The sequence below is a fragment of the Podarcis vaucheri genome, assembly GCF_965113315.1.
Source record: "Podarcis vaucheri genome assembly, chromosome: 13".
NCBI lineage: Eukaryota > Metazoa > Chordata > Lepidosauria > Squamata > Lacertidae > Podarcis > Podarcis vaucheri.
The window spans coordinates 14,839,803-14,851,817 of record NC_138751.1 but is presented as its reverse complement, the minus strand read 5'-3'; the positions used below and the strand labels follow the sequence as shown (position 1 = coordinate 14,851,817).

The window sequence follows — 12,015 nt, the reverse complement described above, 5'->3', positions numbered from 1 at the left end:
GCCGGTGGGCTAGAGCCAGCTGGGGGCCTGCCAACTGCCCCCGTCTCCCCGGACGTATCCCAACAGTCACATGCTGTGGGGTCCTCTTATAATTTTCCCTATCCTCCCTATCCTCCCTATCCTCAGCTTCCACAATTCTGGTTATACTATCAACTGTGCTGAGGAGCTCTGAGAAAAGGAGTGAGCTTTAGGATGGGATTTGTAGCTACTTTGAGGTATGAATGCTCTCTGTGTTGTGAGCAGCAGTGATGGTAGAATAAGTGTCCCCAAGGCAGGGCCAGCCCAAGGCATCCTGGCAACTGAAGCAAATGAGAAAATTGCACCCCCAAGAATCATAGTTAAGAAGTCTAAAAGGCAATGGGCCTCCTTTACATGGCAGGGGATGCTGTTCTTTCCTGCTTCATCTGCCTGCCCAAGAACTACACACCTTGCAAAGGAGGAACCAATCCTCTACAGCCTTTCTTGTCAGCTATGCTGAAAGTCAGGCTTATCCTAACAGCAACATGCCAATGTTCCTGACTCCAGTACCTAGTAAATGGCTTCAGGAAGGGATTGAGCACTTGGGTTTGTGGTAAAGGCAGAGCCAGGATAACCTTCTCTCCTCCTGTGACTTCAGCTCCTGCCACCCCATGCAATTCCAGCTCACATGACACCCCTGTCACTCACCCCCAGGTCCCCACTTGTGGGCAGCTGGCACTCACCCAGAAAAGGCCTTCCAGTGCCAATGCCCTCATCATCATTCTTGTTGCCATTCCCTCAGGGCACATACATAATGCACCCATGTAACAGGGGCAGGTCTCTCCTATCATCTATGATGTCCTTGCATTATAGGAGGGAATGTGGATGCAAGCAGGGCAGGCTGGTGGAGACGGAGGAGACTGTCAACAAGAGCAGGAGGCCAATCTGCTACCCATCCCAGCTTGCCGTCTGAGGCAAGAACTTCACTTTGCCTCATGGGTGGGGTGGCCGTGCTTGTAAGTATGGATGGACAAAGCAGAACAGCAATGCAATAAGGAAAATATGCATGGAAGAGAATTTATTAAGATGATGCTCTGCTGCAGGTCCAAGAAAATTTCAAAGGGAAGGGGGAAATTGAAGAGGCATCTCTATAGCAATGGCTATTTTGAAAGTGATGAGAGAGAGCAGAAATACATATAATGTCAAGGCATCTTCCCAGCCAACACAGTGGAGAAGGGAAGTCTCCTTTAGAGTTATCGCTTGCAGATGAAAGCATACTTGTTGTTGCATTTTACATCATTCCACTTCTTAAAACCTGAAATTCAAAACAAAAATTATAATTCAAGAAATAAGGAAAGTTACTTCTTATTGCCTATTATTCCATTCCCCAATGTGTAGGGGGAATAAAATGGATTCAGACTTTAATAATAGTGAGGGAACCACCAGAAGGCCCTCAGAGCTGGACCTCTGTGCCAGGTTGAACGATGGGGGTGGAGACACTCCTTCAGGTATACTGGGCTGAGTCCATTGAGGGCTATCAAGATCAGCACCAACACTTTGAATTGTGCTCAGAAACGTAGTGGGAGCCAATGTAGGTCTTTCAGGACCAGTGTTATACAGTCTCTGCAGCCACTCCCAGTCACCAGTCTAGTGCCGCATTCTGGATTAATTGCAGTTTCTGGCTCACCTTCAAAGGTAGCCCCACACAGAGCGCATTGCAGTAGTCAAAGCGGGAGATAACTAGAGCATGCACCACTCTGGCAAGACAGTCCGCAAGCAGGTAGGGTCTCAGCCTGCATACCAGATGGAGCTGGTAGGCAGCTGCCCTGAACACAGAATTGGCCTGTGCCTCCATGGACAGCTGTGAGTCTAAAATGAGTCCCAGGCTGCACATCTGGTCCTTCAGGTGCACAGTTACCCCATTCAGAACCAGAGAGTCCTCCACACCTGCCATCCCCCTGTCCCCCCAAAACAGTACTTCTGTCTTGTCAGGATTCAGCCTCAATCTTTTAGCTGCCATCCATCCTCCAACTGCCTCCAGACACTCAAAAAGGATCTTCACCGCCTTCACTGGTTCTGATTTGAAAGAGAGGTAGAGCTGGGTATCATCTGCATACTGATGAACACCCAGCCCAAACCCCCTGATGATCTCTCCCAGCGGCTGCATGTAGATGTTGAAAAGCATGGGGGAGAGGACAGAACCCTGAGGCACCCCACAAGTGAGAGCCCAGGGGTCTGAACACTCACCCCCCACCACCACTTTCTGAACATGGCCCAGGAGGAAGGAGCAGAACCAGTATATAACAGTGCCCCCAGCTCCTAGCGCCTCTAGACAGTCCAGAAGGATGTCATGGTTGATGGTATCAAAGGCCACTGAGAGATCCAGCAGAACTAGGAAACAGCTTTCACCTTTGTCCCTAGTCCACCAGAGATCATTGACCAGCATGACCAAGGCAGTTTCAGTCCCATGATGAGGCCTGAATCCCAATTGGAAGGGATCCAAATGGTCCGCATCCTCCAGGCGTGCTTGGAGTTGTTCAGCAACCACCTGCTCAGTCACTTTGCCCAAGAATGGAAGATTTGAGACTGGGTGATAGTTGTCCATATTGGCCATGTCCAAAGATGTTTTTTAAAGACGCGGTTTAATAACTGCCTCTTTCAGCGGTTCCGGGAAAGCTTGCTGCTCACAGAGGGAAGCATTCACAATCCCCCGGAGCCCATCACCCTGCCCTTCCCGGCTCACTTTTACGAGCCAGGATAGGCAAGGATCGAGGAGACAGGTGGTCAGTTTCACTCATCCAAGCAGCCTGTCCACATCCTCGGAGGCCATGCAACTGATCCCTTGCAACTGGAATAGACAGGACTCTAGCACTCTCCTGCCCCAGCCCTGCTCCCATGATGGCGTCTACCTCTTTCCGAATCTGAGCGGCTTTGCCTGCAAAAAAGTTGCAAAATCATTGCAGGAGATCTTGGAGTCCTTACCAGGCCCCAATGGTGAAGGTGGTCCTGTTAGATTGTGAACCACCTGAAAGAGTCTCTTGCTGCTGTTTTCTGTAGATGCAATAGAGGCAGTGAAGAAGGACCTCTTCACCATCGCTATTGCCACTTGGTAGGCTCGACATTGAGCTCTAACCCGTTTCTGGTCCGATTTCCACCACTGGTGCTATTGCCACTTCAGTCATTGTTTCATCACCCTCGGCTCTGGATAAAACCATGAGGCTACCAGGCTCCATGCAGTTGGAGAGAGCGCTTCGGAGCCAGACAGTCGATAGCTCTGGTTAACTCTGCATTCCAGTGGGCCACCGGGGAATCAGCTGAAAGGCCATCAACATGGGATAAAACATCCCCTACTACACTCTGGAAACCATTTGAATCCATTAAGTGGGGGGGGTCCAAATCAGTCCCACCTCCCTGCAGAGGGAAAGGGTTGCAGCACCAGGAAGTGATCTGACCATGGCGCTTCTTTTGTTTCGCTTTTACTTAGTGTCAGATCACCCACATCCATAGAGGTGAACTCCAGGTCTAAGGCATGTCCGCAACAATGAGTTGGGCGAAATTCATTCAGGGACAGCCTCATGGAGACCATGCTTTCCACGAAGTCCCAAGCAGCGCCTTGTAAGGTCGTGTCAGCATGGATGTTAAATCCCCTAGGACAACCAAACTAGGTGTCTCCAGGAGAACATCCACCACGACCTGAAGCAGCTCAGGCAGGGAATCCTTGGTACAGCGGGGAGGTCAGTACACCAAAAGGAATCCTGTACTGTCCCTGTTGTCCAACTTCCAGAACACACGCTCAGAAAACTGGGTCTTCCCAATAGGATGCCTTGTGCAAGCTATTGACTTCCCAAAACTTACTGCAACCTCGCCTCCCCGCCCATATGACCTGGGTTGCTGTGTGTAAGAGAAACCTGGTAGACAAGCAGCGACAAGGACAGGCCCATCTTCTTCATCCAGCCAAGTCTCTGTTACACATGCCAGGTCAAGTCCTCCATCCTGTCGTGGATCTCAGTGGTCTTGTGAATCATTGACCTGGCACTGCACAGCAGCACCTTCAGGTCATGTGGGTCTCCCTTGTTGAATCCAGTATCCTTGTGGTCAAGACCAGACCCAGAGGCAGGGATAGTCTTCAAACAACAACTAAGCCTGCCTCCTCGTTAATGACATGGTCTGGTCTTAGCGTAACTCCTCCTCCTACCCATGATCACTGAGATCAGGTGTCCAAGTGCACCCCAGCCATTCTGTTGACTGGGGCCCACTCCCAGACAGCCCTGACCCTCTCCCCTTCAGAACAGAATACAAACTATACAATGAACCAATAAAGCAGTAGAAAGCAACAACAACAAACAAACAATTTATAATTATACTAAAGTTAAACTAATCCCCAGGCCCAACTAAACGTTTATCCCTCCCCCCAACAGAGCAAAAACAAAACAAAAAACCCAAATTTAAAACGCCACAGATTAAAAATTAAAAATTAGAAAGCATTTAAAAGCATTTTCAACATTTGCCCCAACCCCAGAGTTTGTTCCAGTGAGTCTGGACTTTTCAGGACTCACAGCAGGGCTGTGACCCAGAACTAACAAAACATATGAAGGTCACTCACTGATCACCTGGCTTCAAAGTCTTATATGTTATATTGTGCTTTTACTATTCTGTTGGGAGCCACCCAGAGTTGCTGGGGAAACCCAGTCAGGTGAGTGGGGTATAAATAATAATAATAATAATAATAATAATAATAATAATAATAATAATAATAATGCTGTTTGAGCCTAATCATTTTGTTAAGAAACATGATAGAATATAAGATGGCATAACCCAGACCTTAGTTTGGCAACCGCTGTTTTCTGAACAAAATATGTGATCACATGCAACCGAAGAATGAAGGTCGACTGCAGAAAAAGATTCTGCTTCATGGTATGATTGGAAGTGTCCTTAAAGGATCAATAAGTTGGACCACTTCTGGTCAGATCTCCAGAGATATTGACTTGTGAACCTTAGTACAGAGAAGCACCAGGCTGAGAGTGTATCCACTCACTGGCAGAGGAAGAGGAGTGAGAGGGGAGTGTCCTGCCCCTGGCAGGGTGATCCGGGCAGGGTGCCATTGTGGCTTCCCCCCACCAGTGCTGGGCGCCCCAGCCCCGCAAGCAGAGCCCCCTGCCCCCAGGATGTGCACCAGCCCCTCCCCCACCTGCTCGCCCCCCCCCCGGTGCCAGAGCATGAAGCTCTGCCACTGTATTCACTCAACTAATACCCAGAGTAAACCTTTCAAATGAATGGACCATCAATAGCAATGACTATCCAAAGTATACTGAGTTTGATCATTTTGATTTTTAAAGTCAGATACTACCCTTTAAAATACTTGAAACTGATGGAGCGATAGGCATGAAACCTTTTTTTTATCAGTCCCTACAAATTGCTTGCTTACCTGCGTCCTTTAGCAGATGCACACAATATTCTTCATTGTTGTAGTTGTCTGGGCGATGAGAATCCCAGCGTTTGTAATTGTAGATCTCGTCATCCAACCACCTCCAATGCCCTTTCTGCAGCAATGTGATAGAACAGATCATACATTCATTTGAAACGAGGAGGCCAATGCAAAGGTCACATGGAGAGTTGGCCAGTTATGAAGCTATTGCCAGTTATGATGGAGATACAGTTGTATCTTGGTTCTCTAATGGAATCCTTTCCAGAAGCCCGTTCGACTTCCGAAAACGTTCAAAAACCAAAGTGTGGCTTCCAATAGGCTGCAGGAGCTTCCTGCACTCAATCAGAAGCTACGGAAGTCGCATCAGACGTTAGGGTTTCAAAGAACGTTTACAAACTGGAAAACTCACTTCCGGGTTTACCGTGTTTAGAAGCCAAAAGGTTTGAGTCACAAGGTGTTTAAGAACCAAGGTACAATTGTATTTGTAGGAAAAACACTAATTTGAATAGTAGAGTGCTTGGTATCTGGTGGGCGGGACTTGTGTGTTTAGCTCCGGACACAAGTCTAGAGCCCCTCCCTTCAGTGTCTGTGTTCCGTTAAGAATATCAGTTAAGAGGGACCAACTGCATCTTCTCGCTTCTTGCCTCAGACTAGCCTCATGTTGTTGTATTTAGTTTCTCTTATTTTGTTATTTTGTTACAGTTTTCTTTATTATTCAAAGCTTAGTTTACATTTACGTGAGCCACTTATTTTCTTCAAAGAACAAGAAACTCTGCTGGAGAATGGTGGAACATCCTAAACTTGGGTGAGTGAGGGGATATTATTCCCAGTTTGCCAGGAGGATTGAATATGTTAATCATCTCCCCACTTCCACAGCAATATTAGAGGAGGATTCTATTAGAAAATTGTGGAAAAGTCACATATTGGAGTCATCTGGGGAGACGATTCGGGTAAGGTTGGAATGGTGATGCTAAGAGGCCGTTACTCAGTGACAATGGCCTGAAATAGAGAAAGTAAAGGCAACTCACCTCAGTGGGATCATGCAGCCCAATCCAGACCTGGCTTGCGTTTTTCTGGTTTGCAGAGATGTAACTGGCCACCACATCTGACTCTTTCTCATTGAGGATGGAGGCAAGATGGGTCCCACAGCCATAGCTCAGGCACTCATTCTGAGAATAGCCAAGCAAATAAATAAGCTCCACCACTATTGCTAACACACACACACACACACACACACACACACACACACACACACACACACACACTTTCCCACAAAGCTTTCCCAGAGTGGTTCAGAACTTGTCAAATAAGTAATAACAATTATTTAAAAATCATAAAACACCAGTGGTGGAGAGTTGGAAGTTTTTCAAATGGGAACTAAAGCAGCTGAGGAAGGAAGAGAGAAAAAGGGGTGAAGAAAATAGTGTGAGTGAAGCCAGGCCCCTTTCTCCATCCTCTGGACCTGCTGGGAAACTAAAGAAACCTGCTGGACCTGCTGCACACGAGTGCAATTAAAGGTGCTTAAAGCACTCAATCTTGGTGCAAGAAAACCACCTTGAAGCTCATACACAAAAACTAGGATGAATGCAGGTAGAATGCTCATAGTCATGATTTGGCTGCACTCTTTTCAGAAGCAGGTGGCGCTGTGGGTTAAACCACAGAGCCTAGGACTTGCCGATCAGAAGGTCAGCGGTTCGAAGGAGCTCCTGTTGCTCGGTCCCTGCTCCTGCCAACTTAGCAGTTCGAAAGCCCGTCAAATTGCAAGTAGATAAATAGGGACTGCTCCGGCGGGAAGGTAAACGGCATTTCCGTGTGCTGCTCTGGTTCACCAGAAGCGCTTAGTCATGCTGGCCACATGACCCAGAGGCTGTCTGCAGACAAACGCCGGCTCCCTCGGCCTATAGAGCGAGATGAGCGCGCAACCCCAGAGTCAGTCACGACTGGACCTAATGGTCAGGGGTCCCTTTACCTTTCTGCAGGCATGTGGAATGCTGACCTGTGTTTTAATCTGGTTTTGTAGCTTATCCTTGAATTTAACTATTATCTTAATGTTTGAAATAGTTGTTCTTAACTGTATATAGCTGGGTGGTGTCAGGTTTTCAACACCATGATGTGTCACCAGCCAAACATCACAATCTGGCGATACACCATGGTGTTGAAACAACAATCTGTACTGGCCCCAGCCCTCAAGGCATGGGGTGAAACGGCCACAGCTCTCATTGCAAGAGATGAGGCACATTCATCCCAACACCCTGCAGAGCTGAGGATGACACAGCTTGTTTGCGGTTCTTGGCTTGGGGGTGGGAAGGCTCCACTCCCCCCCCCCCAGCTGAGTGAGCCCTGAGGTCCCTCCTGCTCACATGCAAGCTGGAGGGACAAAGGGGCAGAGATAGCTTGTATCTTTTCACTTGTGAGGTGGTACCTTCTTGCCAGGCCATCCCTCCTGACTGTTAATTAAGCTTTCTTGGCTCCTGTGGAAACAGGTTAATTGAACACAATGGGTGAGCAACTCTCTTTTGATTATACCAAGATGCTGGCCAGGTATTGTCTCCCAACAGCTCACACTGATAGCCCTCCTCACAAAAATGTCATCTGAAACCCATCACAGCACCTGATGTGACAGCTTGGTTGGTGAGAAACAGCTTCTTACCTCAGCTTCAGACCAAGTTTTCTGAGAGTCAAAATATGCATAGCAGCTGCCCTGGGACTTCATCCAATTCCTGGGACAGGATCTGGCCTTTACTGTATGGAGAGAGGAGTAAAAGAAGAAAAAGATGGGGGAGGGGGGACAAAAGCTGTTAAAATGCAATTTTCAATGTGGAATCCTACTTCACCTACAAATGTGCACAGATAATTTTAAGATTAATGAATGCAGACCTAATTTAAACATTCCTGCTTCCATTGGTGACTGGTACCCCATGGCACCAATATGAAATTGGGACAGAAAGCAAGGAGGCAAACAGTAAGTGGATCCAGAGTCAATGACAGGCAGCGCCACTCCCTGACTGGTTGTCAATATGAATATGAGGAGTGGTTCAAAGCAGATTGAGGTTGGTAGGGCAGTTCCCTATTCACCCTAATGGACCTGCTTCCATTGCCTGGTTATTTATTCCAACAGCCTTGGGTGGATTACCATCACCTGGAAATCTGACAAGTAGTTTTGTTTTTATAAATGCTTAACCCCAATTAAAATTTCTGGGGAATTCCCAGATAAATGTTAAAGCACTCACCTGCTGGGAAAGAATAGGAGACCAGGAAACCAAGAAGGCAAAGGTAGGTGACAACCCCCATCTTCTGGGTGACCTTTAGTGGAAGGAAATGTGCAGCAAATTAAAAACCTATCCTTACTTATTGGCATTGTAAATGTGGGGATAGCAGGAAGAAGTAAATCGGTATTTTCTGTTCTTAAAATCATAAATGGGAAGATTAGAGAAAGAAGAGAGAACCCAAAACTTAAAGTTGGCGATTGTTGAAGTATCATGGAGTCAAATAAGGTTCGTCTGCAGAGGCACCTAGTGCTGAATATGTTCCATCTTCTGGTTGACCTTTTATGGAAAGGAAAGTACAGTAAATCAAAACTTATCCCTACTGATTGCCATTTTGTCCATGTAGTGATGGCAGGAAGAAAAAGATCTTTGTTGGCAGAAGGGCACGGGGAGCTCAGGGAGCAAAGTGTAATTCCCTGGTGGTAGCCCCAGAAACAGGCAAAGGAAGGACAGAGATTGCTTTGGATCTGCTTGATCCAATCTTATTGATTCATGCAAGAGGCCCCAGGGGCGGGACATCATCAGCACCTGCCTGGAAATGGTGTAACTAATTCTCCCCTTCCATTGGAGCCAATGAAGGACAACAAAGAAAACTCCCACAAAACCTTATGCCCTGGGCAGTGGCAGGATTCATGGTGGCAGGTCACCTGCCATGTCCCACCTCACAAACACACTTATTATTCTGCTGGAAAGCAATTGATAGTAATCAATCGAGCTCTCCTGGCATAAGAATACAGATAGTTCATTGAGTGCATAGAGTGCAGTACAGATGGCAGCCCCCAAATAAAGTGCAAATCAGCAGCCGCATTGTCAGGAAATCTGCTTGACGTAGATCCACAGGAGCTTTGCCCTTGTTGCATCAAGCACAGTGAATTTTCCTGCCCCTTTGCTTATCCTACCGATTCCCTTCCACTGCAGTGTTTCCTTAGGACGCTTGCCACACAAAAGGACTGACTGCAGCTGACTGGGCTCCTGCATGAATCTGAGAAAAAATTCATGGGACAAATCCTCATCAGTTTTAGCATCCAAGGAAGGCAGGTAGTATCCCATTTCTTCAAAAGCTGTGCTTCCTTAAAATCTGGTTTCAGTTCCTCAAAGTGTGAACCAGCAGCCACATTGTCAGAACAGACATGGTGGGCAGTGCAATTCGACAGCCACGGAATGTGTAGAACGATGCAATACAGTCCTACCTTGGTTTCCAAATCCAATCCATTCTGGGAGTCCGTTCGACTCCCGGAACAGTTCGAAAACAAAGGCACAGCTTCCAATTGGCTGCAGGAGCATGCTCCAGCCAATCGGAAGCCGCTGGACATTCGGCTTCTGAAAATCAGTCGAAAACCAGAACAATCACTTCTGTTTTTCGATCATTCAGGAGCCTAAAAGTTCGAGTTCAAATGCGTTCAGCTTCCGAGGTTCCACTGTACTAGGATACAGCATGTGTAAAAATGCCTATATACAAGAAAATTGCATTAGAAGTGCATTACAGAAAGGAGAAAGGATTCCAGAAATGTGTACATTGGAAGAAGTTCACTGATGTCCTGGTTTTTAAAAAAGAAAATTGCCAGCTGATGTGAAAGACTGGAAGAGACCAAAATTGTCAGATTCGCTCATCCCGACCTGCAACTTACCCAAGCTCTGTCCTGTTGAGGATATGGATGCTGCTTCCTACAGTGGCAGGTCTGTGTCTCAGGCTGCTGGGCTCATTCTTATATAGAGCTTGGCTAGGGCATGGCATGGAAAGGCAGGAAGAAAGAGGAACCACTTACCCATATATGGACTACAGATTAAGAGAGAAAAGGCAGGTTTCAGATTCCACCGAAAACCACAGACAAATTGATTGGATGGATATTCAGAGTAATTGCTAACAGGAGCACCAGGTGCAAGGAGCTTCAGCCCCCTTGATATTTTGAGGACCCCCCCCCCAATATTGAGGTGGCTGCCATCCCCCACTGCCCCCAGGTGAGTGCTCCCATGCCAGGCAGGGGCATTTCACTTGGAAAGCAATTTCCCCTCTAGGTGCCACCCACCATGATCGCCAGAGCAGGAGGCTTGGAGGGCAGTTTTTGCCCTCTGTGTGCCCCCCGCCGTGATCGCCAGAGCGTCCTGGCAGGTGCCCACAGCAGGTGTGGTCCGACGGGTGGGATCTCGTGTGCACACGCACACACCCCCCCCAATGTTTGGCCCAACTTAGCACGTCTGGTTGCTAATATGTTTATCCTAATGCCAAGTTCCTTCTGCTGCTGCATTCACATTGCCACAAACTCACCACCACTCTGACCCACCCCAGTCTCATCTGTGTTAGTTGTGCCTTACTACACAAGCATGGCAAGCCCCTGTATTTACTGGAACCAAAATCTGCAAGGATATCAGGTTTGACCTTTCTGTCCTTTGGTGTGGCCCTAATGAAGATCTGTTTCCCCCTCACTGATAATCCCTAGAGTTGATTGGGGGTTACATAATATACCTGTAAATAAAAAGTGGAAAATGCAATTAATCATAATTCTTACAGTCACATCTTAATGTTGTTTAGGTAATGCATTCATTGTTCTAATGAGCTATGGCTGACAAGAATGACCATACACTCAACAGTAGACTAATTAGCTTGGCAACTATATCAACTGAACCTGCTAAAGCATGGGCAGGCAAACTAAAGCCTGGGGGGCGAATCTGACCCAATCGCCTTCTAAATCCGGCCTGCGGACAGTCCGGGAACCAGCGTGTTTTTACATGAGTAGAATGTGTCCTTTTATTTAAAATGCATCTCTGGGTTATTTGTGGGGCATAGGAATTTCTTCATGTTTTATTTTTATTTTTCAAAATACGGTCCGGTCCCCCACAAGGTCTGAGGGACAGTGGACTGGCCCTCTGCTGAAAAAGTTTGTTGACCCCTGTGCGCAAGCATCAGAACTTTACCTGAAAGAATTGGCAAATTGTGCTTTCCGATTTTCCCACAAGAAATGTTTTTGAAAATTGAAGTTAGAAATTGAGGAGGGAGTTGCATGCAGTTAGCATTGCCTAGGGCACAAATAGCCTATCACCAGCACTGCCTACCAAACAGATATAAGCCCAGAAGAAAATCTCTTATTGGTGCCAGTTCTCATATGCTTCCATTGTAGGGCTAACAGCATTTTGTGCATGCCTGTGACATCAAACACATGCCTAGCACTGTGCATTCCAAGCGGTGTGATCCTAACATCCCGAGTGCTGAGGAGGAGGAGGAGTAGAAGCTGGTGCTTGGGTTGCTTGGAGTACACAAAGTCAGGAGGAGCTGAGGCCTCCTTCTCTGGCAGCTGCAGAAGGAGAGGCGGCCACAGACGTCACTGCTCTGCGCATAACCTCCTCCACCCCCCTGAACACTGAAGGGGC

At 47.3% G+C, this 12,015-nt stretch overlaps 2 protein-coding genes across 4 annotated transcripts in view; one reads left to right on the top strand and one right to left on the bottom strand.

The window, feature by feature from the left end:
• The window catches only part of LOC309517154 (C-type lectin BpLec-like), a 97,295-nt gene that overhangs the window by 50,578 nt on the left and 34,702 nt on the right, over nucleotides 1–12,015 (top strand). Inside the window, exon 1 of one of the 3 annotated variants that reach the window (XM_082196248.1) lies at nucleotides 5,993–6,188. The exons of the other annotated variants lie outside the window; for them this stretch is intronic. The gene's annotated coding sequence lies outside the window, so the exon portion shown is untranslated. Of the gene's footprint in view, nucleotides 1–5,992; nucleotides 6,189–12,015 lie in introns of those variants that run through there. 3 annotated transcript variants of the gene reach the window in all.
• On the bottom strand, nucleotides 1,020–10,340 carry LOC309517160 (C-type lectin BpLec-like). Its single transcript, XM_082196255.1, has 6 exons — nucleotides 10,278–10,340; nucleotides 8,614–8,686; nucleotides 8,034–8,125; nucleotides 6,412–6,552; nucleotides 5,384–5,498; nucleotides 1,020–1,273 (listed from the first exon to the last, which is right to left on the bottom strand). The coding sequence occupies exons 2-6, from the start codon at nucleotides 8,672–8,674 to the stop codon at nucleotides 1,212–1,214; spliced, it is 471 nt and encodes a 156-aa protein (XP_082052381.1). The 5' UTR covers nucleotides 8,675–8,686; nucleotides 10,278–10,340; the 3' UTR covers nucleotides 1,020–1,211.

Coding starts and splice junctions, on each gene's coding strand:
- LOC309517160 (XM_082196255.1), bottom strand. CDS start 8,674: ATGGGGGTTGTCACCTACCTTTGCCTTCTTGGTTTCCTGGTCTCCTAT. Junction 8,126..8,613: donor CTCCTATTCTTTCCCAGCAG/GTGAGTGCTTTA, acceptor CTCTCCATACAG/TAAAGGCCAGATCCTGTCCC. Junction 1,274..5,383: donor GCATCTGCTAAAGGACGCAG/GTAAGCAAGCAA, acceptor TTTGAATTTCAG/GTTTTAAGAAGTGGAATGAT.